Below are 27,064 nucleotides of genomic sequence, written 5' to 3' on the forward strand. Positions count from 1 at the left end.
TTGGCTCCAGCAGTCAAGCTGCAGGAAGGGCTGGAGGTTGGGTGAGAAGGGAGGGGACGGGTGGTAGGGGGGCACTCAGTCTCCCTGAAGGCCTCGGCTATTCCCCTTTTGTTTCTCTGGCCTGCAGCTCATCGGCTGGGGAGTCCCAGGGCAGAGCCTGAGCTCTGTGAGCAGCTGTGGGCACCTGGCAACATTGGACCTGGCAGGAAGGAGTGGTTTGAAGAGCTGTCCAGTGGGCCCAGAGGGCTGCTCAGAGCTGAGCCTTGAACTTGAACTAGAGCAATGAGGGAGTGGAAGGGCTTTCCAGACAGAGACAGCTCCTGCAAAGGCCAGGAGGTGGAGATAATTTAGTGCCTGCAGGGAACTAGAGGGGATTTGGTGTGGTGGAGTCAAGATTCCTGTTGATCAGTTGTCTGGTCAGTGGGAGTGAACAGGTGGAGCTAGGCAGAAGCAGAATTTCTCTCTTGGTCCTGATGAGGGGCATGCAGTAGGAGCTTCACTTCAGGGAGGTCAAGGCAGGCTTTCTGGAGGGAGGGACTGAGTTATTGTGGAGGTGACTCCTAGGCCAGAAATGGATGCCCCAGGGATGAGTCAGGAGTCTGGAGATGCTCACCCAGCAAGGGCAGAGCTTAGTGATCCTTCACACATTTGGGATTGGGTCCTGGCAGGGTCAGGAAAGCTATGCCCCTGCCTCTGGAAAACAGCTCATGGGTTTTCTTTCAATTTCCCTAGGTTATCTACCCTCAGTGCTGGAGTGTCCCCAGGCTTGGTTGGGAAACCAGATTCAACCCCACTGAAGTTGGAAAGAACAGCCCAGGTTGTGGGTATGCATGTGTGGGAGTAATGCAGGGCTGAGTCGGCTCAGAGGGCATGGAACTGTGTGTAACTGAGCCTGGGCAAGAGGGAGAGCAGAGTGGGCAATGCCAGAAAAATACAAGCAATGCAACTCAACTCACACATCATGGGGCCGGTGGGGTGGCAGGGAAGTTCAAAGCTACCCACTAGGCGCTGACCCAAAGCCCAAAGTTCTAAGCAGGGCGGGAAAACATGAATCCGCTGGGTGTGGGGTAAGGGTGGAGGTTACACCTGAATTCTGCCTCCACTGAACCCAGCACTAATAGGCTACAGCTGCCCTTGGTTGGGGGCCTCATGCAAACCAACAGGTTGTCTGGTTTCCTCTCACAGCATAAACATCATGGCTTTGGCATTTCAGGTCTCTTTTGCAGCTTCCAGGATCCTCTCCTGCCCTGTTAGTTCTGGGGGCCCTGGGCCTCTCCCTAGTGATTGAGCCTGGCCCCAGACATGAACCCTCTGGGACTCCTTCACTTCTAGAGGCACCACCTCAGGGACCACCATCTCTGAATCACTGATGTATACTTGGTTTTCTAAACATTTAATACACCACAGTTCTAGGAGGAGGAATCCCTAGCATCCATTTTTCAGATGAGCTGAATTATAGAGAGGTCAAGCAAATTGTCCTCCTTCTGGTTACCCAACTGGGAAGTGGCAGAGTAGAACTTAAACCCAAGCAGTCTGGTTCTGGGCCAGAGTCCTTAAGGATTGTACCGTAGAATAGTTGCTCATAGAAGTCCCCCTGCTTCTTCAAAATAAAATTAAATTAGGCTGGAGGCAGTGAGGTCAGTGGGGACTCTTTTCAGGCTTTCTCTGGGAACCTGGCCTGATGGGAGATTTTAGTTACTAGAGGTCTTAGGTGACCAGAGGCTGGTGAAGTGCCAGCCTATACACCCAACCCCTGTGGGCCAGGTCCACTGGGAGGCAGACTTGCCTGCAGGCTGGGAAGGGATAAGCACCCCTGGTTGTCTATCATGTCTGAGTGTGCCAGCCATATATACCCTCGTTCAGGGTTTATGAGCCATAGGAGGCCCAGGATCAGGGCTCAAGATGCAGAATGCAGGTGTTTGTCCTGAGACCTCAGGTCACTCCATTTGTTGTTTCTCAGATAGGGTCTTGCTCTGTTGCCCAAGCTGGGCAGAGGTGCAATCATGGCTCACTGCAGTCTCCACCTTCTAGGCTCAAGTGATCCTCCCACCTCAGCCCTGAGTAGCTGGGACTACAGGTGTGTGTCACCATGCCCAGCTACTTTTTTGTTCTGTTTTTGTCTTGATAGTCTTGCTATGTTGTCCAGACTGGTCTTAAACTCTTGGCCTCAAGTAATCCTCCTGCCTTGGCCTCCCAAAGCACTAGAAATACAGGTGGCCACTCCTCCTTTTACCCTGATATCCTCATGGCTCTGGGCTGAAGAGATGCAACCCTCTCCAAGCTAGCCTGGGTTCTACAGGCTGTGAAGCTCAGCTCAGTCTAGGGAGCTGGAGCTTGAGGGGTTACAGTAAGTGATGGGTCTGGGGTCTCCAAGAGGCAGCAGGCCCACCCGGGGCCTTCGGATTCACAGGGAGGGTGGAGGCAGCAGCAAGGGAGTACTACCTCTACCTTGTACTGAAACTTTCAAAGAAACCAGACCACTAAAGCCTCCTAGCCCTGTGTGTATGTGGCCAGGGCAGACTCCCCTTGCCTTGTACTTATCAGGCCCTGACAAGCTTCCCAGTCTGTCCTGAGATGAACGTGTTCTTTCATGGTACCCAACTCCTCCTGACACCTCTGGACTCCTGAGGGGCCTTTACTGCATCAAAGAACTTCTCCCTGCTGTCTTCCCAGCTCATTCTACCACAAGGCCCTCATGGGCCTGCGGGCTCTCGCCTCACTGTGGGCAACAGCAGAGTTGATTCTCTGTTCCAAAAACCAGTCCTCTGGAAATCTGAACCCAGTCCCTTTCACCTTACGAGGCATGGCTTCCACATCTTTTCACCTGACCACGTTAGCCTGCAACACTTGCACAAGGCTCAGCATCTGCCTTGAAAAAGTGAGTAGAGTCTCTTTTTTTTTTTTTTTCTTTTTTTTCAGTAGAGATGGGATTTCACCATGTTGGCCAGGCTGGTCTCAAACTCCTGACCTCAAGTGATCCACCCGCCTTGGCCTCCCAAAGTGCTGGGATTACAGGTGTGAGCCACCGCGCCTGGCCACCTCCCATCTCTTCTAAACAGTGATTCCCAGTTAGTGTCTTGCAAGAGGGGCATTTTCCTTGAATTACCTTCCCACCTATTTAATGCCCAGCTAATTCAGAAGAGTCAAGACCAAAGTCCTTGGCACATTTTGCCCCCAATACTGCCCAACTATCAAGCTTACCACTATCAGAACTTGATCCTGCATTTTCTTTACAATTTTAAAGGAATGCATCCAGATTTGACAAGTTTCAGGAGTTGCTGAAATAAGGAGTCCACTGTGAACTCAGTTTAAAAACTGAGTGTCTGCAGTGAGAAGTTAACTGCAATAAATTATGTTGTGTTCACTAAGAAAATACACATTTCTTTCAGTTTTGAGAAGACAAAAGTTAATTGTACTTCCCTGCAAATTCTGTGTATGCTAAAAGAATGTTTTCTCTGGGAGTGAGTGATATGTGCTGCACTGCCTGATGTACTGCTGTTAGGGAGGGAAATGTAGAGGCTGTAGGTAAATGCACTGTCTCTAGGCAGAAACTCACAGATGGGATGTGACATATTCCTCCCTCAGCAAAGACATCTTTATGCAGGTCACTTTAGCTGGACAACAAAGTGTAGGGGAAATCTGGAGTTTCCAGGAGAGAAAGACCAAGCATCATTAATGCTTACCTGTGTAGGTTAAAATCTCTGTCTGACATTCTCTCTAGCTCCACCTCCTACACCCACCACTAACACTCAGCTAGAAGAAAAGGAGCTGCCAAAGGAGATGAGGTGTCTTCACTGGCTGGGTCAGCAGAAAGATGAAACATGCACAGACTCAGACTTAGACTAAGTATATATTTTAATTTCTACAAGGTCCCCTTTCAAGTTTTAGGGAAATTTAACTGAAGTGTATACAAATTAGACATTGCTAATATGTACAAAAGTATTTTATACAGTTTTTGAACAATACTAGCTATTTGCAATAAACAAGATGTTACAAAAACAGTCCAATAATGCATTTCCTATTAAGAAGCACAATACACAACATAATTCAATTTTATTAAAAAATAACTTCAAAATACAGAACAATCCCCTTTAGGAAGAAAGGCTATTTCTGTAGTTCACTCTGTCAGTAAACATACAAGTTGAATGCTGCAGCAGAGGGCTGTCCTTGTCCATGGAGAAAAGAAATGAGGCTTCTAGGGCCTATCTTTTCTGGATAAAATTCCACCCACAGCTGAGATGGGCAAAGTTATTGCCTGTGGTAGGCAGAATTTGAAAATGCCCCTCCCCCTTTCAGTGAGCTAATCTCCGGAACCCGTGAATATGATAAGATGAGATAGTACTCCTGCAATTATGTTCTATCGCACAATCGACCTTCAAATATATCTGTGGGTTTGAGCTAATCATATGCCCCTAAAACAGAGGAGGATGGGAGAGAGAGATGAACCATGAGAAAGAGCAGGAAGGCTGGTTTGAAGCTGGAGGGGACCACACAAGAAGGAATGCAGGCAGCCTTAAGGAGGTGAGAGAGGGGCCCCCAGCTGAGAGCCAGCAAGGAACTGAATTCTGCCAACAACCTGAATGAGCTTAGAAGCAGATTCTTCCCCAGAGCCTCCATGAAGGAATGTTGTCCTGCCAACCCTTATTTCAGCCTTGTAAGACCCTGAGCAGAGAAGCCAGCCACACTGTGCCAGACCCATGAGCTACAGAACTGCTAAATGGGTGTTGTTTTAAACTGCTAAATTTGGGGTAATTTGTCACACAGCAATAGAAAACTAACACAGTGCCCAAGGGCAACTTTTCTTAATTACATTTGGCAGTTTCTGCTTGGGTTCTGAATGCATTTTTTTCCTTCTGACTAGTAGTATGCAGGCAACCCTTGAAAACCTTTAAATCATACTGTTTTGTATTCAGTATCCAGTATTGTTTGTTTGGCCAAAGTCCTGTTTTCTAATGTACTTCTGTCTATCAACCTAGCAAACAACTGACCACCTTACCCTGTTTTCATACCTTCTTTGGGTGATAGTTTTAATACATTCAAGGGCACCCTCCCTCCACCAAGGGTTGTCAGCTCCCTACAACTGAGGGCTCTTTTCCACTTCCCAAATACACCAGACAAGGCCTGTGGTAGGGTGGTGCTGAGTTCTACATCAGGCATCCAATATGAATTTCTTCTGCATAACTGGATTAAAGTGGCACTAAGGTGATTAAGTACACTTGGGGAACAAATTCAAAGTAAAGATTAAACACACACACACACACACACACACACACACACACACACTAGTTTTTACAGGTCCAATTATTTTTGGAGGAACCACCCAAAGCCATGAAAATATATAATTTATGCTATACCCTCTACCCCTCTTCCCCTGTCTCTTGCACCTGGGTCAGGTCATGCAAGGCTTTGAGTCAGCTGCAGGTCACAGTGGAAACAGGAAAAACATGCTGGTTACAACAGTTCAGCTGCTGTTGTGGTAATATCCTGTACTTGAAAGACTTGAAAGCCCTGCAAAATGTCTCCAGGATGGTGGCAGTTAGATTTTGATGTTACTTTTGAAGTCCAGTCTTCACTCTTCCAGAGGTACACACACGTAGTAGACTTGAGTGGCCAGTATCTCCTATTGCCAATCCTGCCTGCTCCAGGGGACCCCAACCCACATCTGTACTTGAGAGAAGCCCCCCAAATAGTCAAAGTGAAGACAGCTCAGAATAAACCATTTTTGGTGCCAGTGATTTTTTTGAATTTAATTTTTCTCTTTTATGGTATTTAAATATATGATCTATAAGAGTAATGCTTAAAGAGGTACCAAAAATTACCAAGCACCAAAGCATGAAGTAGAATAGAATTGCTTTTATAACCTAAAGTTCTGATAGGTATTGATTAAAAAGAACATAAAATAGTAAGTCCTCAGAGACAGTGCAGGTATTTATAGTTAAGGCTGATTGATTCTTCCTAACCTTGCCCACAAGCCTGAAGTAATACAGACTGTGTGGGACGTATCATGACCACTTTCCTAATCCTGTGAAATATCAAAGAAGTTAGGAATGAATTAAGAACCCCAGAGCCACTGCCTTATACTCCTGGTTACCAACAGTATCAATTCTGGGTGGTTTGTTTTTAGAGCACATTATGTACAAGACTCTATGTAATCAGTATATAAATATTTGGCCGCCTTTAACAGTTCTCCTTCACAGTTCTATGCTTGGCAGCATATATGCTAAAACTGGAAAAACAGGCAAAAAGAATCTGTATTCTAAGGAATACGTGAGATAGAGTGAAATAGACTTAAAATAATATTGCAAATTATACATAAATTTCACGATTTCTTGATTCAAGAAAATGAAGTTCATTTCCATAGTTGGCTACTGTAAAATGTGGCATAAAAATATTTTTAGGAGACATATCTGTATTTTAAATTCTTCTCCCCACATGTAAATGAACGAGTAACAATTAAGAAGTATCTATTTTTGAAATTCATCTCTGATATTGAAATAGAACAACAGACTGTCATTAAGTTTCTTAAGCTTTTAAGTTGCCAGATATTTACAAATAAGATATAATTTGTATCCACAAAAAGGACATTTTCAACTATATCTGCTGCTCTCACTGGGGCTCCGGTGATGAGAGTAACTTCGGTCACTTTCACTGTCAGAGCCATAAGATCTACAACTCCTGTAATAACAAAACAAAATATATAAAAACCTTATAACTATAAAATCTTTGAATTCCTCTTGTAGCTTCTTTTTTATATGAGTGGCTTGAAAACACTATTGATGTTTTCAAGCCACGAATATAACTGATGCACTACTGATGCAGCATAGCACAGACATAGGGTACTGACTATGGCAACACCGTGGACTTTTTCTTTTTCTTTCTGAGACGGAGTTTCGCTCTTGTTGCCCAGGTTGGAGTGCAATGGCATGCTTTCAACTCACTGCAACCTCCACCTCCTGGGTTCAAGTGATTCTCCTGCCTCAGCCTCCCTAGTAGCTGGAATTACAGGTGCCTGCCACCACACCCAGCTAATTTTTTGTATTTTTAGTAGAGATGGGGTTTCACTATGTTGGCCAGGCTGGTCTTGAACTCCTGACCTCAGATGATCCACCCGCCTCTGCCTCCCAAAGTGCTGGGATTACAGGCGTGAGCCACCGTGCCCAGCTCATACTATGGACTTTTCAAAGATGTTTTAAATGATAAGTTGTAGTAATGTCAAGATTAAAATAAAATAAAGAAACATCACATCTTAGGAAATTTGTGTGAAATTCATTCATGAAAATGCTGGGACCACAAAAACAAAAAACCAAAGAGCAGAATAGTTTCCCATGTTAACCAAAATGAGTATCAATATTTGAATAGATTACCTGAGAAAAGTAATGGGGAAAAGGTGCACAAACAGTTTCATTAAAGAAATGGAAACCAAAATGGGGTCCAATGAGGGGTGGCGGCGGCCCTGGGCATGAACAGAACCACTGGGATACTTAGTCAAGAGGACCTGGTCATGGGTCCCATTCAGTTATTTTGAAAAACATTCACTGTGAGCCAGGCGTTTTGCAAGATTCTGGACACACACACACACACACAGACAGGAAACCAAGTATAGTTCTCTGGGGTTCAAGGACAGAATACAATAGTTGCCAAGACAAATAATTTAGGAGCAAGGGAGGCTGCAGTAGGAGCAAAGGCTGTCTTAGAGGCACATGGGAGGGACTATATCCAATAATTAGGCATCAGGGAGGGCTGCCCAGTGACAGTGGAGATCTGCAGGGTAGATGGGAACTGGCCATTTCAAGTGGCAAAAGAGGAGATGGTGAAGAGGGCACGTGTGTCTCCAGGCAGAAGGAAAAGTCCCAGCACTTTAAAGGAGGGAAGCCAGAAAGAGTCTGAGCTGGAGTTGGTGCAGAGGAGGCTGGACCTGATCATGAAAGCAGTAGGGAGTCCCTGAAGAGTTTCAAGCAAGGGAGTATCCAGATCACACTGATATTTACAAGCATCAATGTAGTTGCAATGAACAGGGGAAGGCAAGACCAGAAGCCACCAGAAAAGGACAGTACAAAAGTTAACATAAAGATTTTTGCAGAAGCCAAAATATGTTAAACATAATACATATAATACATGTAATACATAAATGTATTTTCCTAAATAATTGACAACCTATAAACCTCAATCCTGCTGCTGAAGCAAATGATATTATGTATTTTTTTTTTTTTTTTAAAAATGAGAAACTGGCTACTGCTAGCAAGTAGTTCTATTTAAGCAAGTGGCCATAGTTTGGATGGCCTTCTTTCTTTCCAAAACAAAGGTCTGTCCAAGATATGTGAATATTTAAAAACCCATTTCAGATTCAAACATTAATAATAACCAACAGATATTACCTGGCAACTCTTAATATAAAAGCCACTTTTAGTGGCTGCTTGTGGGTTGTTCAGATTTAACCAGGAAGAAGTATTTCTGTCCTTGGAAGGTTATACCGCTTTCTCTTCCACTAGCAGCCCGTCACCTCCCATATCAAGTGCCCACCGTGGCCTGCAGTGCGATAACGGATGATAAAGGAGAGAGACCCACCTGGACCGCCGATCATAACTTCTGCCTCGGTGGTAACTGTCACTTCTCTGGCTTCTACTTCGACTCCGACTCCTGCTATAGTAGCTATCATAGGTGTAGGACCTGCTTTAACAGCAACAACAAACACTAAATTTTCCCACTCAAATACTCATATGTTCCTATTTCTTTTTAGGATCTTAGGAGTGTTCTAGCTTAGAACATGGGCACTAGGTGACAGCGTGAGGATATATTTCCAAAACAAGTACTGGAAACATTTAACAATTGCCCCCAAATGAGACTTAACATAATTAAAGAGAAAAATTTTAATTTCTTTTCTGCGTTGAAAAATACCATAAAATTAACGAGTTAGTTTAAATCTGGTGGATCTTTGTAGGCAATTATATTCAATCAACACCTGCCATTACAATTTGATACTGTCATTTTTTTTTTTTTTTTTTTTTTTGAGACAGAGTCTCGCTCTGCCGCCCAGGATGGAGTGCAGTGGCGTGATCTTGGCTCACTGCAAGCTCCGCCTCCCGGGTTCATGCCATTCTCCTGCCTCAGCCTCCCGAGTAGCTGGGACTACAGGCGCCCGCCACCTCGCCCGGCTAGTTTTTTTGTATTTTTTAGTAGAGACGGGGTTTCACCGTGTCAGCCAGGATGGTCTCGATCTCCTGACCTCGTGATCCGCCCGTCTCGGCCTCCCAAAGTGCTGGGATTACAGGCTTGAGCCACCGCGCCCGGCCGATACTGTCATTTTTGATACTGGAGTACAATGGGCCAACAGATAAAACTTGTCAAAAAGACCTCATTTAGAAAAGGTATGGTTTCAGGAGACAAATATATGCATTTAGTTACTCAATAAAATACCACTTTGAACTAACAGTTTATAAAACAAGATCCTTCAGTTCTGCCCCACTGATGGTTACCCAATCCCTGTTCGTACCTGGACCGACTGTGGGGATCATATGAGCTGCTCCTGGATCTGCTCCTGCTGGACGTCCTAATATTAATCACATGAAGGACCATCATCTTATAGATCAGGGCAGGATGGGCTACACCAAATATCTAGACATTTATTTGCCCACCAAGGTGAAAATACAGTGAAATCCCACAGCTACATTTGTTTTGTTTTCATATCAAAAGTATATTGGATTTTCTAAAAAGCCTATTGGATTTCCTAAGATGAAGTTTTATGCAGTTCTTCTCTGAGATACATATAAAGTCACTAGGGAGGCGCTAAACTGGGTGGAGTTAGGGGAAAGGTCTGTACAGGCAGGACCTCTGTTAAGTAAAGTGAAGTGACAGCAGTAGAAAATACCTCAGAGGCAAAAGAGGGAAAGCAGCTAGGAGAACTAGAAATCTGGGGCCACCCTTCCCCCAATATATATGCTTCTTCCTCTTGGTCCCCTCTCTACAATCTTCTTATCCCAATCTCTAACCCATGTCAAGAGGTAAATGCAGATGTAAAACTTAGGTTAAGGAAGATGCATGTGGGGGAGGTGGAGGTAGGGGTCAAGGCTTCTTAAATATTTCTACTGCTTCTCTTGTCTCACTGATAAGATCCCAACAGAGGAATAGTCAAGAATTCCACAGCTCTTTCACAGAAAAAACTACATGAGAAAATAGGCCAGTATTATATTCAGTAATGACATGATTCTTCTCAACAACTACCCCCTCTATCTGTATAGCCTTAAAAAGTGAACATGATGGAGACCACATCACAGAGCGAGATCACAAGCTCACCTATGACTTTTGTAACTCCGGTAGGAACTGCTCCGGCTTCTGGTTCGGCCTCTGCTGTACCATCCTCTGCTCCGACTTCTAGAGTAGCTTCTTGATCTACAATTAAAGCAATTGAAAAAATATATAATTATGTTAACTCACCATGATATTAAAATTAATTACTGGTAGGGCAGGAAGAGGAAAACACAAGAAGAAAGGCCTCTCACAAACTCCTGACAGTGGATGTGACAGCGTCCGCTAACAAGGAAATCTCAAAACAACCATGGTTAAAATCAAACAGAAGAAAATGAAAAACAAGAAAAGGCTGGCACAAGTATGTGCACAGAAGACTGATTTATAACACCAATAACACTGAGAAGAAAATAAACCAAATCTCCACCAATGGTAGAATGGGTTAAAAAAATTAAGGTAGAGACATATATCTCTAGAATACAATGTTGAATGAAGAAGGCAAATGTAGAACATCTATATATATAAAAGTATTTTATTTATAAAAAATACAAACATAACATTGTATGAAGATAGAAACATTTGGGGTAAAACGATAAAGACAAAATTATAACCAAAGTTTAGAATAATGGTTAACTTTGGGACATAGGCGTGCAACTAGGGGTGGCACTGGTACATCAAAGCGCTATTTTTTTTTTTTTTTTTGAGAAGGAGTCTCACTCTGTCACCCAGGCTGGAGTGCAGTGGTGTGATCTCGGCTCACTGCAACCTCCGTCACCCAGGTTCAAGTGATTCTAGTGCCTCAGCCTCCTGAGTAGCTGGGATTACAGGCATGCACCACCACGCCCGGCTAATTTTTGTATTTTTAGTAGAGACGGGGTTTCACCATGTTGGTCAGGCTGGTGTCGAACTCCTGACCTCGTGATCTGCCCACCTCGGCCTCCCAAAGTTCTGGGATTACAGGCGTGAGCCACCCCACCCGGCCCAAAGTTCTATTTTTTTAAGCTAGATGGCAGGTACATGAGTATGTATTATATAGTTTTTTATACTTTAATCATTTTTTATGTCTAACACTTAATAAAACAAGCAAAAATGTAAGCAGTACAATTCTGCCCCTCTGCATTCACTTGGCTCCCCACCCTTCTCCCCTACTTTAAGCCTGTCATTCAGGAACAGAACAATACTTCTGTGTATAGGTGACATTATGTAATATCACCACAGGTTTTATTCAGTATGCACTTATGTTTTGGAAGACTGACCTGCTTCCAGTATATCTGCAAGAAAATGAATACATCATGTTCTAATAAGATCGTAGTCTTTTATTCAACCAAAAATAATAAAGCCAGACCCTATGAGGTGACTGAATGATGAGTAAGACACAGTTCCTGACTTCAAGGAGTTCGCAGCTTAATGGGGGTGTCAGGCCCAGGCAGGTAACCAAAACAGGGAGGCAGGGCAGCACTCAGGCTTATCCCTCTCAGCCTACTACCTGTTAGCTACATAGCCTAGAACAAGTCCCTGAGCCTTTCTATGCCTTGCTGTCTTCATTACAAACTGAAATACCACCCACTCCAAGGCAGAGGTGGGAAGGTAAATGAGAAGAGTGGCCAGCATCACTAATAGCTCAGAGCTGTCTCTGTGTAAATGGTAAGGTGGATCATAAGCAGATAGGAAGCTGGAGTCACTCAACAGGCAACTACATCTAGCAACAGGAACTCAGAGAGAAAAGGCCACGAGGAGGAAGAGAAGCTGATAACACAAGGACGAAATGGCCTGAGTTGGAGAAAGGAGAGCTAGCAGAGGGCTCCAGCAGTGAGGCTGAAAATATGCCACAGCACTGGCCATCGGAAGTACCTAAAGTCTTAAGTCAGTAAACTAAGAGATGCAGGGAGGGGAAGGCACAGAAGGCAGCAAGCACACAGCTGAGGAGAAAATGGGAGACCGAGTATAGACGGCATGTGGCAGTTCCTTTTTTAAGAAGTCTGGGTAGGCAAGGGAAGAAAGACTGATGAATGACTAGAAAGGAAAAACATGTCAAAGATTCTTACGGTATTTTCAGTTCAAATGATGAGTATCAAGCACAATATAATAAGGGATATGAATAATTAAGAAACAGGTAAAACCATAAAATATTTACAAGAAAAAGAATGCAACACAACTGCTTAACAACTTCCTATTACCATCACAAATATTTTTAGTTTTTAATTCTCATCTGTTATCCATTCTATGCTGACAAGTTATGATGCAATTTATAACAATAACAAAAAACCTTTTCATGAAGGTGCAGAGTGACAAAGTTGAGGAAAAGGTGTTTTAAATTCTTTTATTGCTTTTCAAACAACAACAAAAAAACCTAAAGATGATCGTGTTTATCCCTATCCCACATCTAAACTAAGACTCAAGTCTTGGGCAGGTAATTTTGCCTCTCTGGCCCTCACCTTCCACATGCGTAAAATGGAAGGTTAGATTAATGATCTGCAAATTCTATATATTCTATCAATTCAGGATTCCCTTCTAAGGCATTGCTGACTGGCAAGAAGCAGCCTCACCTTTCAAGATGGAGAATTTACCAACTATCATGGGAACTCATTTCTAGTGACAGAGAGCTTTAAATTGATAGTAATAGAGTTTTGTAAACCCAGCCCAAATTTCTCCTCCTGAAATTCCCTCTCCCTAAGTCCTCAATCTACTCTTTGAATCACACAAAACAAGACTTCTTATTCCTTTCAGATATTTGGAAATAGTGATTCTGTCCCTAATTCTGATATTCTTCCAAGCTAAACATTAACAGACTCTCTTTGGGAGAAGGAAAGAGAATACTGCTCACCGATAAGATGATGTGGAGCTTCTCGATCGACTTCTTGAGTGACTGTAGGAGACAGACCTTGTTCTGTGTCTTGATTTGGTTTCAGATTTACTTCGAGATCTACTTGGACTCCTGGACTGGCTATCATCATCCCGACTAGGCGTCTGCTCATCACTTGAACTCTCCTGATTTCTTGGTCTACGGTTTAAGCGTGCTGTCTTTCTTACTTCATCAAAGAGAGACCCAGGCCGAACTTTATTTTTGCTTTTAATTTCTATTCTCAAGCCTTGTGGTTTCATTTCAGGCACAGTGGTCAATGCCTTAACTTCCACAGCACTGGATGTGGCAGCAGTAGGTGCTGCCAGGTTCCCCACACCTTGCAGGGGCTTCCATTTCTTATCAATGAGGTTGATCTGGCTCTTCTCAGCCACCTCCTTCTTCCCGGTACTTTCTCCAGCACTAGCCAAGCTAGCAGAGCTGCTGTCCTGTTTCCCCACTTCACTCAACACTTTACTTTCAGACATGCTGCTTTCCTGTTTTACCACCTCTGCTTCAGGATGTTCTGTTGCCATATCCTGCTTCAGAACAATGTTTATATCTGGGGTATCAAGCCGTGCATTTCCTAGAGGGGAAGCCTCCTCTACCTTTGCTGGGGAACTCCTCTCAGGAGTACAGATCTCCATGTTGTCATCTGTTTGAAGCACATCTTCCACTCCATTGGTAACACTTTCTTCAACATGCTGAATGTTTTGTGAACAGGCCACGTTTTCCTCAGTATTTAAAGCTGTGGGAGAAATACTGAGTTTACTATCATCTTTAGTAAACTGATCAAGATCTGAGGAAACAGTCACTGTATTATGTTTACCTGAAAGGTTGCCCTCTTCACAGGATTTCTCAGGTTTTGGAATATTATCTTTTATGGTTTCACTGTTTTCAGAAACTTTTTTCTCTTTTGACTCCTGAGTAACTTGCTTGTCATCAATCTCCTCCTCCTCCTCCTCTTCGCCAAATTCTAGTGGAGGCTGCCAGTGAAATGCTTGCTTTCGTTTTGGAGCCTTGTGCTTTTTGTCTTTTTTCCCTTTCAATTTCTCTTTCACTTTTTTGGTGTGTTCTCTTTTAAGATTTTCCTTTGACCCATGTTTGTGCTTTTGTGGCTTTCCTCTATTGTTTTCCAAATTGGAACAGGACCCCTCAGACTCAGAAGTTGATGTGCGCTGTTTGCTTGATTTCCAAGCACCATTATCATCAGGCAGTGAAGTATTTGCAGATGACTTGGTTGTGGGTTTCACTTTGATGTGAATTTCACTAACCTCTGATTCAGAATCGGATGTGGCCTCACCTTCCTCCTTGTCAGAGGATGGACGGGAGTCATTTTTACTGTTTTTAGTTACATCTCGTTCTGAATTTGACTCAGAGTCCCATTTACTACCAGCATAATTCTTCCTTTTGGGCTTACTGCCATTTCTAAGGTGATCAGAAAGATTCTCTTTCAAAGTTCTTTTTTTTGAATGAGGGCATTCCCGTTCAGGCTTGGATTTTTCTTCACCTCTGTTTTTTTCTTGTTTATTATGTGTTCTTTCCATTTGGCCCTGCTTTTCTTTCTCCTGGGCTGACTGTGCAGCCTGAACACTTGACTGCTCACTGTCTGAAGAATAATCTAAAGATGATCTGCTCTCGCTATACTTTCTCAAACATGAAGACCTGTCTCTACCTTTGACATATTTACTGTGAAGTGTCTTTTCAGAGCTGCTGCTGTGTTTTTTATGTGAAACACTATTTTTTCTCCCACTGGATCTAAGTCTCCTCTTACCTCGCCTTCCATCATCACTGCTAACAGAAGTATATGAAGATGATCTACTACACTGTGAATGATCACTGTATTTATTTCGTGAATGAGATCTAGATGATGGAGACCTAGACCTTGAATGTGAACTAGCTAGACTACGTGATCTTGTATATGATCTGGAATAAGATCTACTCCTAGAAGATCTGCTCCTTGACCTTGGTGAGCTTTCTGAACTTCTATCACTGTATTTTGAATAAGTGCTCTGATCACTTTCTGAATTTTTTTCTCTTTTATGGTAGGATGATGAGCTACCAGTCTCTTTAATATTTGCTAAACTGTAAGTGCTTTGGATGGGTAGCAAATGGGTTGTTTTAGCTTTCATTTCCTGAATTCGCTCATAAGAGGGCTTCCAAGGTTTCTGTCCAGGCTTCCATCTTGAAGGGGGGGGACTGTCACTCAGTGGTATTACAGGAATATTTTCTGCTACAACTGGTTGTACTACTACATTTTCATTTTGTGCCATGGTTGATCTTAAAGGTTCTGTTTTAACTGGTTTATTTTCACTTAACTGAGAAGCTGGTTTTCTTGGTGATTTTGATGTTCTCTTTCGGTGCCCAGACTTGGAACTCGATTTGGACTTTGATCTACTTCGAGACTGTGATGAGGACTTTGACGCAGTCCTTGATCTTGAGCTTCCTCTAGAATAAGACCGTGAGTGAGATTTTGATCTGTATGAGTCTCTGCTGGAATGGGTTAAAGAGCTCTGGACATCCTTATCAGATTTAGACCAGTCTCTCTTTGATGAGTGATGAGACGATAATGAGGAAGAACGAGAACTCCTTTCTCTATCACAAGAGGATTTCATTTTTCGAGTGGAAGATTTTGAGGATTCTATGTCAGACGGTATAAGAATCCTTCTCTTCTTAGTTTGTTTGTGTCTTCTACAATGTTTCTGCTTTTTCCCTTTCTTTTTATGCTTAACCTTTTTTTCTTTTCTGCGTTTTTTATGGTGGCCATCAGAGTGTCTTGCTGTACTAAGGTCTGAATAATATCCATTATAGGACCATGATCTGGATCTCTGGGACAAGCTTCTTTCATCCCATCGACTTGAACAGGGGTCACTTAACCTATAGAAAGGACATAATATTCATGCGGTGATTTATAAGCATGTTTTCTACGCCTAAGACACAGCTTTGTTAACAACAAAGTTCCTGACCCCATTAACACTTTAAGCACACGCAGGAACCATGAATCAGAGTTATAGGCCTGGTCTTGTTATGCTTTCAGAGACACACACTGAGAACTACTAACAAATTCACTTATAAAAGGATTTTTTTTTTTTTTTAAGCTTTTTTTTTTAAGAACCTTACATTTGTTAGGAAAATGTGTTTGAAAACCAAACCAACTAATCACAAGAATACTGCTGAACTCAATCACAAGAGTTTCTGGCTGTTACCTGCTTACAACCCTCTGCCTCTCAGAACAGTTTTTGAGGGTGAGTCAAACCAAGGTCTTAAACAATTTGTTGATTTTCTTAAGATGCAGGATAGCTGCCTGAAACTAGCATGAAGCTTGTTTTTTCTCGGCCTCATAGAGGTAATCCAGATTTCCCCTAAGACTGTAAACTACCTAAAAAAGAAATTGAGGAAAAAGTACACAAAAACAGATACAGGCTATACAATCTGAGCGTTTATGTCAAGGCTCAGAATTGAAAGTCCTCAGCACCACTGTGTCTGAGCCACTTCTACACAGCAGATGCATTCCTTTTCCTCCTTTTCCCAATCCCAAACCACTCTGCAGGATGCCCCCAGAGAAAAAGAGACTACTACCATGGAGGGTCACACAGGGTCCCATTAGCATATTTTTCACTAGCTATCCTGCAGCCTGTCCCCTTCCTAAAATAAATATTCCACTGTGGGACAGTACTGAAGGTAAGAGATGTGTACACTTCTGAAAAAGCAACAGTCTCTGAGATCAAAAGTCAACATGCACACGGAGTGCAGGTTTTCCCATTTACCAATGAACTCATCAGTGACCTGGCTGGCTAGGAAAGAATCTGCTATATAATTTCTAAGTCCTAATTATTTCTAAAATTGACTAAGAGGTCATTAAAAGATACAGGCTTATAGTTTTTGTTTAAGGAAAACAGGATTTTGATTGAAGAGCCCAACTAGTTAAGAGTACTACTTTCACCAAGTAGTCCCAAATGTATTTCCTTTGGTCACAGTCTAATTCTGACTGTGAATCTTTCATTGACTCTTTAATGAAAAGTCCAGAATTGTATCCAATCCCTTTAACACTTAAAATATAACAGACACAGGATTGTGCTTTTACTCAAAGTTCTTACTTATCTCCTTTACTCCATTTTTCTCCACTAGGTGGTCTATATGCTCTTAATCTCTGCATTTCCTCTTTCCAGTGAGGAGGAGTTTCACTGCTGTCATCATCATCTGACTCAGAACAGGATCTTGATCTTGGAGGTGTGTGATAGCGCTTTAAAAACAAAAAGAATACTATTTTTAAAAATGCCTCTCCACAACAGTCTGCTATATGACAGAGTTAAGTAAAAGACCCAATCTCAGATCATCCCATCAAAGGTAATGATTTAAGTTACCAAAAGGATGGTCTAAAGTTCTTCCTTTTTTTTTTTCAACTTTTATATTAGGTTCAGGTGAAGTTATTTCAAACAAGGCATTAAAAGAGATGGGCAAGGCTGAGATTCACCTGTAATCCACATAAAATTTTCCTCTTTAAAGTCTTAATGATTTCTCAGCATACTCACTGATGGTTTCACATGTTCCTCCTTTCATACTCAATTAAACCCATTCAAACACAGCAGTATACTTTGCTCTAACAGCAATACCTTCCCATAACCATGGAAAATACAATTAGTTCCTTGAACACATTTTGTATTATATCTAAAATTAAAGCTAGGATTTTAACAATAGGTAAAAATCTTTTATTAGATACATAATTTCAAGAAAAGTCTTATCACACATACAATTGTGCCCCTTCCTTTAATCTTCCGTCCAGACTTTGATACAGATGGTTTCTGATCACTTACAATGGGTGCAACCTCAGGAATCTTCCTAGGAAAAGAAGATTGTGATGAAAATTAAAAGTAAGCAAAGAAGCTACAATTTTTAATAATGAAAACATATTATGTTAAGCTATTAATTCAAAGATACATGCCATTTTGCAATCACTTTTTAAAACAAGACAATATCAGGCTTTAAAAATATTTAATAAACTAAATAACTTTATGCAGAGACCTAATTATAAACAAGGACTCTTATACTTTTCAGCTTTCAAAATAACTCTTCATAGGGAACTTATCAATAACACCAGCCATTATGGTATTTCCGTTCATGAAACATTTTCTTTTAATAATTCCAAACTTTAGTCTAATACACAAAATACATTAAATACTATTTTCTCAGATTAAATCTAAAGCGACACATTCACTCTTCCAATGCAGAGAAATAATCGTTGAACAAGTTGACAAAAGTAACTTATTTATGATACTAAATTGTATCTCCACTCACCAATTAATTATGCACTATTCAAATTGGAAAGCATGCTTCATCACTCAAATGGATCTGAAGAATTCAACTAACTCTCTATTCTGATAACTAAAAGCTTACCCCTTTAATAAAAGGCAAAGGCAAGAAGATCAGGAATAAAATCTTTCCAGATCACCAATAAGGGCTTCCCTGACCAACTTGCCCAACCTCCTCTCCCTACTAGAATGTGAATTCTGAAAGATACGGTACATATCACTCAATAATCTAGTATCTCCCGTATTTCCTACATATCATTCATTAATCTAATACTCCCATAGTATCTTTCAATGTGCTTCAAACATGGATCATGTTTCATACATGAGTGTGGAATGCAATGAGCTGACAGAACTGTGTCTCAGAGAAATAAAAATATATAGTGTAGTCATCCTACTTACGGTTCAGGTTCTGCAGTAACAACAGGCATATCTCTTCTCAGTAAAAATCGGTTCTCAGGCACTGGAGGAATCTCTTCTGGGCGGACCACAGGTTTTTCCCTTTTAGCACTGGAATCAACTGACCTTTTTTCATTGGTATCACTCCTCTCAGAGTGACTTTGAACAAACCAAGTCACTGATTAAAATGTATAATGTTTGCATTTCATAATAAAAGCACATAAAATTAGACACTGAAACAACAGCGTAATTAATGATAGCTTACAAGTCTCACTCAAAAGAGTTACATGATTTTCACAAAGAGAAAATATATCAACCCAGTGAAAAACCCAAAGACTAGAATTTTGATAGGAAAATTGGTAAATGATCCTAACTCTTTTATTTTAAGAGTTCCAGGTCAGGCATTGTGGCTCACACCTGTAATCCCAGTACTTTAGGGGTCTTAGGTGGGAGGACTGCTTGAGGCCAGGAGTCAGAGACCAGCCTGTTCAACATAGTGGAAGACCCTGTCTGTACAAAAAATTTAAAAATTAGCCAGACATAGTGGTACACGCCTGTAGTCCTAGCTACTCAGGAGGCTGATGCAGAAAGATCTCTTGAGCCCAGGAGGTGGAGGATGCAGTGAGCTATAATTGTGCCACTGTATTCCAGCCTAGGTAACAGAGCAAGACCCTATCTCTTAAATAAAAAAAAAAAGAAAAAAAGAAAAAGGCCGGGGGCGGTGGCTCACGCCTGTAATCCCAGCACTGTGGGAGGCCGAGGCAGGCAGATCACAAGGTCAGGAGATCGAGACCATCCTGGCTAACACAGTGAAACTCCATCTCTACTAAAAACACAAAAATTAGCCGGGCATGGTGGCAGGCGCCTGTAGTCCCAGCTACTTGGGAGGCTGAGGCAGGAGAATGGCGTGAACCCGGGAGGCAGAGCTTGCGGTGAGCTGAGATCGTACCACTGCGCTCCATCCAGCCTGGGCAACAGAGCGAGACTCCGTCTCAAAAAAAAAAAAAAAGAATTCTTAGGACTATTTTGACCTGAAAACTGAAAACACACAAATCTTGGAGATGAAATGCCTATGCTGCCTACTCCTAGATTTGCCAGATTTCAATTTAGATAAAGTTTAAAAAATGCTATCCTTTTTCAGTAACAGGTAATAAAATTGAGTTTATAGAATTATACATACTTTTCCCATTCCAGAGAGTTTGTTTTTAGGTAAGAGTACATTGGTGTTTTACACATACCCTTTTGGATTCATTACATGTTTATTCCTTGGTTCTTCTGAACTGCTTGCTTCCTTTCGCCTCTTTTTAGAACGTTTAACTTTTGGCCTCCTCTTATGTTTCCTCCTTCTGCTTCTCTCATGTTCAATTTCACTTTCTGAAGATGATTCTGAAGAGGAAGAGGAATTGGAAGAGGAATCCGAGTCTTCTGAATGAGTTGGTTTCTTCCTTTTTTTCTCAAAAACTTTTAAGAAACATTAATAAAAACATTAGTACTAAACTTCAGTGCCTACCTTTCAGAGTAAAAAATGTGTTTACTGAATATCATAAAATATGCTTTACATACAGCAAACAAAAAATTAAGTATAGACAGCTTTTTTCAAGTTTATAATAAAATTACTGGCAAGATTGTAAGGAAATAACTCCCTTGTCTTTATGAAGCCTATATTCTGGTTGGGTCAAATAACAAGAAATAGGACTGGTGCAGCAACTCGTATCTGTAATCCCAGCACTGTGGGAGGCCAAGGTGAGCAAATCACTTGAGGTCAGGAGTTCTAGACCAGCCTGGCCAAGATGGTGAAACCATGTCTCTACTAAAAATAACAAAAATTAGCCAGGCATGGTGGTGCATGCCTATAATCCCAGCTACTCCAGAGGCTGAGGCAGGAGAATCACTTGAACCCAGGAGGTGGAGGTTGCAGTGAGCCGAGACAGTGCCACTGCACTCCAGCCTGGGCAACAGAGCAAGACTCTTGTCTCAAAAAAAAAAAAAAAAAAAAAAGAATTGCATAATATGACAAATGATAAGTGCTAAGACAGAAAAACAAAGCAGTGTAAAGGGAATAGGAAGATTAGGGTAGTTTAACACAACATTTGAACAGAGACTTAAAGGAGCAAGGGACGGTGTCATGCAGATATCTTAACAAAGGCTGTTCCGTTCAAAGAGAATAGGCAGCACAAAGAACCTGAGTGGTTGGCATGTCTGAAAAAAGGTCAATGTGCCTGGAAGGCAATGAATAAGGGAAGAGTTTAAAGAGACAGCAGACAGCTGGACCAGCCAGGGCCTTAGAGACCACCGTAAAGACTTCTGCTTTGGATGATTGAAGAAGGGAGTCCTCGGAGGGTTCTGTGCAGGCGTGACATGAATGCAAACTATGGTTCAAAGGGATCACTCTGGTTGCTGTTAAGAACAGACCATAGCGGGCCTAGGATATAAGCAATGAGACCAGTTAGGAGGCTACTGCTGCTGACAAAAGATTACAGGACAGAGGCAAGGTAAACAGTTACAACGCTACGGCAATAATCCAGACACAAAATACTGGTGGTTTGGATCAGGCTGGTGGCAAGGGAAGTAAGAAAAAGTAAGATTTGACAAGATATACTAAAAGATTAAATGTGTAAGGTCTGATTCAGAGGCACCAAGGGCTATTGCTATGCCACTAATTCCACTACTCAAATCTAGTTACAGTCTTCAACAATGCTGTACCTGTGGCTCAGCTTCATCTACTGTCAAAACAGTTCTTACCATCTTTTATTGATTTTGTGGCAAGTACTCCACAGTCAATAACTCGCACATCTGCATATGGTCTGCTTGCAGCATCGGTTTTCAGATTTTCAATTTGTTCGATTACTTCAAAACCAGAAATAACCAGTCCAAAGACGACATGCACCCTGTCATAATGCAAATTCAAGAAACAATTGGTTTGATGATAATTAAGCTATAAACAGTAATCAAGACAATTAACTGTAATCAATGACATGTCCACAGACCTGAAAATAAAACCAAACTGTCTGTTGTAGGAAGCAACTAGAATGGAATGAGAAATTGAAATCTGCTTCATAAAAGGAAAATTATGCAAACTGGGCTTCGGTTTTCTGCCTTTAATACAATGGTTCTTAACCATTTTAGGGTAAAGATTCTGTAACATTCAGACTTCACTTGCACTTGGTACTTGGAAACTTTCCTTACAGGGACATCTCAAATTGTACTGCTTACTACCTGACCCATTTTGGAAAACAGAAAAAAAAAAAAAGAATTATATTGCTGAGAAGGCCATCCCTGAGCGCAGATTAACTCCTTCAGTGACATGAGAGCCATGGGGTTTCAAAACGACTATATTCTGTGATTCTAAAGAATACTTTGGCTATGAGATTAAGCCAGCCATTAAGAGGGCTCCCTTGAGGGCTCAACCATGGTCCACTCTCTTTTTATGGCTGGCCACCCAAACACTTCCCCAATGTAGTAAGAATGTAACTCTTACCCATCCAGGTGTGGAGCAGGCTTTGTGGTACTATGTAATAAACACCAACATAAAGATGATGTCAAACACGATGTGTTCAGGTGAAGAGAGCAGAAAGGTTTAAACACAGCATGTAGAGAACAAAGAAGTAAAGATAAAAAGATAGGGGAAAAAGTTAAACATGATATACATCTAACCTTAAAAACCCCAAAACAGCAATAGTAGCCATTTTACTAATTTAAAAAACTCAAAATTATAATGAATTACAATCATCTCTATTAGATTATATATATGTATATATATGAAATCAGTTTGATTTGACTTATAGCCATAAATATACAGCATGAATACACATTAAAGTTACTCTCAAATCCAAAACAACAAAACAAAACACTTTAAAAAAAAGTTCTCAAAATTTATCAGCATAATTAAATAAGAAAAGCACCTCTTATTTGCCCTATGGAAAGAAAGTGTGATTAACATTTGCCTCACACACTTAAATGTTTTCTTATTTGTTATTTCTCATACTGAGTCAGTGCACATTTTTAGGCAGGCAAGACAGAGGTAGGTCTTAGGAGTTCTGTTTCCAGAATTCCTGCCCATCTTTCTTCACCCAAGGTGAAGCTCTGAAACAGCAACTCTGAAAATGCGATAGGGAGAAAAGCTTCAATCTGCCATCCCTTCTGACAGCAAAGTAATGATGGATAACATTACAGACATTTTAAATTTCCATGGCCCAGAAAACACCCAACTGGCTTCTTCTACAGTCACCAACTGTCAGACAGTCACTCTTGGGAAGCCTACAGGGTACATTTGGTTAAGATATTTTGAACCCAAGCTAGTTTTCCCATAGCATTTTCACAGATCTTCACATTTTATGAATTGCAGTAGAAAAAATTCAAAAGCAGATAATTAGACTCAGAATTATACACCACAAGCATCTTGATTTATAAGAATGAGAAACAGATATATAAGAGATAGAAAATTTGAAAGAGAAAAGTATCACTAGATGTCAGGCCATGTTAAAGCAGTCAACTGTACTAGAAGCTCCCACATAAATTTTTGTATTCACTTTAAGGCAATTTTAAGACATGTAAGTGAACAAAACCCAGTTTTTAACCTTCGTAACAATGCTAAAAATATTTATTGTACAAGGATTTGTAACGCTTATACTTACATTAAGAATATTCAGTTCTGTAAGAGCACTACAGAATTTAATTTAAAAAAATTAAAATGTCAACTTAAGAAGTTCCAGAATTTTAAAGAAAATATCAAGTTTTAAAAGCACAAATCTCAAATATTCCTTAGAAGATTGAAAAGTGGAAATTCACGCCAATGTAATTATAAAAATAAAAACAGCCAGCAAAGAGAAAACAAAACAAAAACTATCTAGTGAATTAATGAGCCACTAGTGTTTAAACCATTAAACTAGCATCCAGAAACCACCTTGGATGGTAACTTCAAGATAGAAATGTGCTTTAATTATAAAACTTTACCAAAGTACACTAAAGACAAGAAATTTGTACAGAAGCTAGTGATTCTATTATATGAAAGATGTAAAGGGTGCTTTTATTTTTATTTGTTTATTTTGAGATGGAGTCTCACTCTGTTGCCCAGGCTGGAGTGCGATGGCGCGATCTCAGCTCACTCCAACCTCTGCCTCCCAGATTCAAGTGATTCTCCTGCCTCAGCCTACTGAGTAGATGGGATTACAGGCATGCGCCACCAGGCCCGGCTAATTTCTGTATTTTTAGTAGGACGGGATTTCACCATGTTGGCCAGGCTGGTCTCAAACTCCTGACCTCAGGTGATCTGCCTGCCTCAGCCTCTCAAAGTGCTGGGATTATAGGCGTGAGCCACCATGCCCAGCCAAGAGTGCTTTTAAAAAAGTAAATTTTTCTACAATATAAGGGGTCAGCCCCAAATATATAGAAGTAAAAACAATGTATGGTTTCCAGATTAGATACACTCCTTCTCCTTCCTTGATCCTTTCTCCCGTAACTCACAGATCCTGTAGTATTGGGGAAAGCCTGCAAATTTTACTTAAAACATAAAGAGCCCAATTCAATTTGCCATCCTGGCTAACAGAAAGGCTGTAAAAACCACCTTATGGCAAACCTTTGGAGAAAATGGTGAAATAAAACATTCCAGAGTAACGTAGTGATGCAGCAACATACTACTTGAGATTCAATTTGAGGATGGAATAGCTATCTTTATGACATTCAAATTTAGTTTTTCGTTCAAATGAAAACTGCCAAGAATAGGCAAACTTGGTCCTTTATTGTAGTAGTGCAGAAAACAAATGAAGACAGGAATGACTCTTTCAAGGACAACTCAGCCTGCCCATGGTGCCTAAATCTGATGTGAATGATTTAAGTCCATTACTTGCATCTGCAACTCAAGATACAGAAATATAAGTTTGTACTTTAATTGGATTAAATTACATATTAAGAATACTAAAAATATTTAACAAAAAGAAGCCCTCTGGGGTTCTCAACCTACATTCCAGGAGTAGAAATCCCAATGTAAAGCAGGGTTACTGGCACTTGGCTAATACATGGATGAACAGAGGACATTGGCCAAAGAGGGTTACAAAAGGGCAGAGAGAACTAATATGCACAGTCCAGACTATTCAATTCTACTAAAAGAAGCAGAGAGTTCATCTCACTAACTCTTAATCTTTCAGAACTCTCAATGGAAAAAAAAATTGCATTGATCTTAAAAGCAGCTGTTTAAAAGAGTTGTGCAATGGTGACACATGCTCAGTAAGTTAAGGTCAGAGGCTATGAAAAATGTTTAAAATTTATATATGCTTATGAAAACATACCTAAAAAAGAAAAAACCACAAAGAACATTTCAAATTATAAAACCTTTCAATATTTATGCATTTCTATTTTCTCTTTTACTTAGAGACAGTGATTTTTCAGTTTCCCCGACCCCTGAATCTACTTTAAAAAACATGTGTACAAGGTATTTAAGCCTTATAAATCCTAGAAATTGACAGTGTCACTGCTACTCCAAAACCAATCTATAGTTTTATACCGTTATCAGATAAGATTTTGCCCTTATACAGAAATGACTAATTCCACACTGAAATGAGAACTAAAACCATACTATAAACTATAACCCCACTCCCCCAACAGAAGATGTACAGGAACTTGGTGGAAACGAGCCACTGAAGTTAAAATACAGTTCCCAGGATTAAACATGAAAAATAAAACGCACTTGTTTTACATGTACTGCTGCTATATAGATAAAGCAGAAAGTTTTTTTTTTTTTTTCTTAAAATGTTTCAATGCACATAACAACAGAATTAAAGAGATAAAGGCAAAGAAAGAGAGAGAGCCTTAGAGTAATGAGACATTACCTTTGGAGCGCACGGTGTAACACTCTTTCTGTAAATTTTACACAAAAATGGCAAGAAATAAATTGTAATACACTTTTAAGACAAGACTGAATCTATGTTTTAATATCAATATAACTTTGAAATTAAATATTTTCAAGTTTTATGCAGAGCAAGAAAGCTTTTTTAAATGGAGGGCTCTAAATTTTCTTTCATATGGGATATTTACATAGAGATGAATTATGCTTAAGAAAAGCATTGTGGCTAAGTGGGAATCTATTTAGATCCTTAATATTGTAACACAGAGTGCCAATAATAGCTATTAACATATTACATTTCCTTTCACAAATCCCAGAAATTAGCTAAGACAGTATTTTCTCAAAAGAGAAGAGTGCATCTTGAATACATACATAGATATAAAAAATCTGAATGCCCAGGAGCAGTTACTACCAGTTGAAAGCAAAAATTTCATTAGAAAAAAGTGAGTTAAGATCATCCAAAACAAAATTTCAAGGAACTTTTAACTAACTCACATCAAACAGTTAAAGAATCTTCCATGCTTCTACATTTGAAACCTTTGTTTGGTGACATACCACAACAGACTACTTTCAGAAGTTAACGAGCAAATGTATGGACCCTAGTTACTGTTCAGCGACATTAGATGCACATTGAAGTTAAGTCACTGAACCTAATAATAAAGTAGCATAACTAACTACAATTTCAGGGACCTTCTCAGAGAATAAAAAGGCAAGAGAGATGAAAGCGTAAGTGCAGTCAAATCTTAGCCACCATATCTTCTTTTCCTGTCTAATCTCTGATTTTCCCCATTATGAACAATTTTTTTCGGAGAACACACACTGACTAATTATCTGTATTTAAACAAATAAATCTATTACTACTCAGATCAAAATACTATTATACCATGAACAAAATGCTTTATAAGAGTCTTGAATGTAATAAATCTTGAAATATTTAAAAATAAGCTTAAATTTATCATAAAGGCATTGACAACATGAATAAGTGTCAAAAAAGAACATAATGTTTGAAATAATGTGGAGTTTTCAATGAATGTTGCAAAAAAAACAAATAAGTGACTGTAGGTGTAAAGTAGTACGGAAGAGGGAAATAAAGATAACTTCTGTCCACTTTAGCTTTTAACATGCGATGCTTTCCCTTCAACTCCTGAAACTATCATGCTGCCAGGGAAGAGGCACCAAATTGTACAGAATGACAACACTTGTATAAGGGTAATGGAAACTAACCAAGCCACTTGACAACGCTCTACCCATGTGTTCCAAAAGGCACCAAAATAGAAGTGCTTTCTAAAAATCAGCACTAATGTTAAGGTAATACACACCAAACATTACTAGATAAAAAATTTCTTCCACATTGCTAGTACATAAGTTACATAAACATTAAGTTATTAAGCCTGGATGTTAGGGAATGACACTTGATATTCAGAGAATTTGGTTTATGGC

General features: G+C 40.4%; 1 protein-coding gene across 4 annotated transcripts in view; it reads right to left on the reverse strand.

The window, feature by feature from the left end:
- Nucleotides 1-3,837: 3,837 nt before the first annotated feature.
- Nucleotides 3,838-27,064, reverse strand: part of NKTR (natural killer cell triggering receptor) — a 49,627-nt gene continuing 26,400 nt past the window's right edge. The window contains exons 8-19 of one of the 4 annotated variants that reach the window (XM_025374874.1): nucleotides 25,611-25,638; nucleotides 22,265-22,294; nucleotides 21,529-21,674; nucleotides 20,025-20,247; nucleotides 18,790-18,945; nucleotides 17,833-17,916; nucleotides 17,179-17,324; nucleotides 13,067-15,958; nucleotides 10,291-10,386; nucleotides 9,491-9,547; nucleotides 8,566-8,667; nucleotides 3,838-6,675 (exon numbers count right to left, since the gene is read on the reverse strand). In XM_025374874.1, the coding sequence (XP_025230659.1) occupies nucleotides 6,588-6,675; nucleotides 8,566-8,667; nucleotides 9,491-9,547; nucleotides 10,291-10,386; nucleotides 13,067-15,958; nucleotides 17,179-17,237 (3,294 nt within the window). In that variant the 5' untranslated portion in view covers nucleotides 17,238-17,324; nucleotides 17,833-17,916; nucleotides 18,790-18,945; ... (2 more) ...; nucleotides 22,265-22,294; nucleotides 25,611-25,638 and the 3' untranslated portion in view covers nucleotides 3,838-6,587. Of the gene's footprint in view, nucleotides 6,676-8,565; nucleotides 8,671-9,490; nucleotides 9,548-10,290; nucleotides 10,387-13,066; nucleotides 15,959-17,178; nucleotides 17,325-17,832; nucleotides 17,921-18,789; nucleotides 18,946-20,024; nucleotides 20,248-21,528; nucleotides 21,675-22,264; nucleotides 22,295-25,610; nucleotides 25,639-27,064 lie in introns of all 4 variants that reach the window. The other 3 variants (XM_025374873.1, XM_025374872.1, XM_025374871.1) reach the window with 3 other exon arrangements.

The sequence above is a fragment of the Theropithecus gelada genome, chromosome 2 (genome assembly GCF_003255815.1).
Source record: "Theropithecus gelada isolate Dixy chromosome 2, Tgel_1.0, whole genome shotgun sequence".
In the NCBI taxonomy this organism is placed as follows: domain Eukaryota; kingdom Metazoa; phylum Chordata; class Mammalia; order Primates; family Cercopithecidae; genus Theropithecus; species Theropithecus gelada.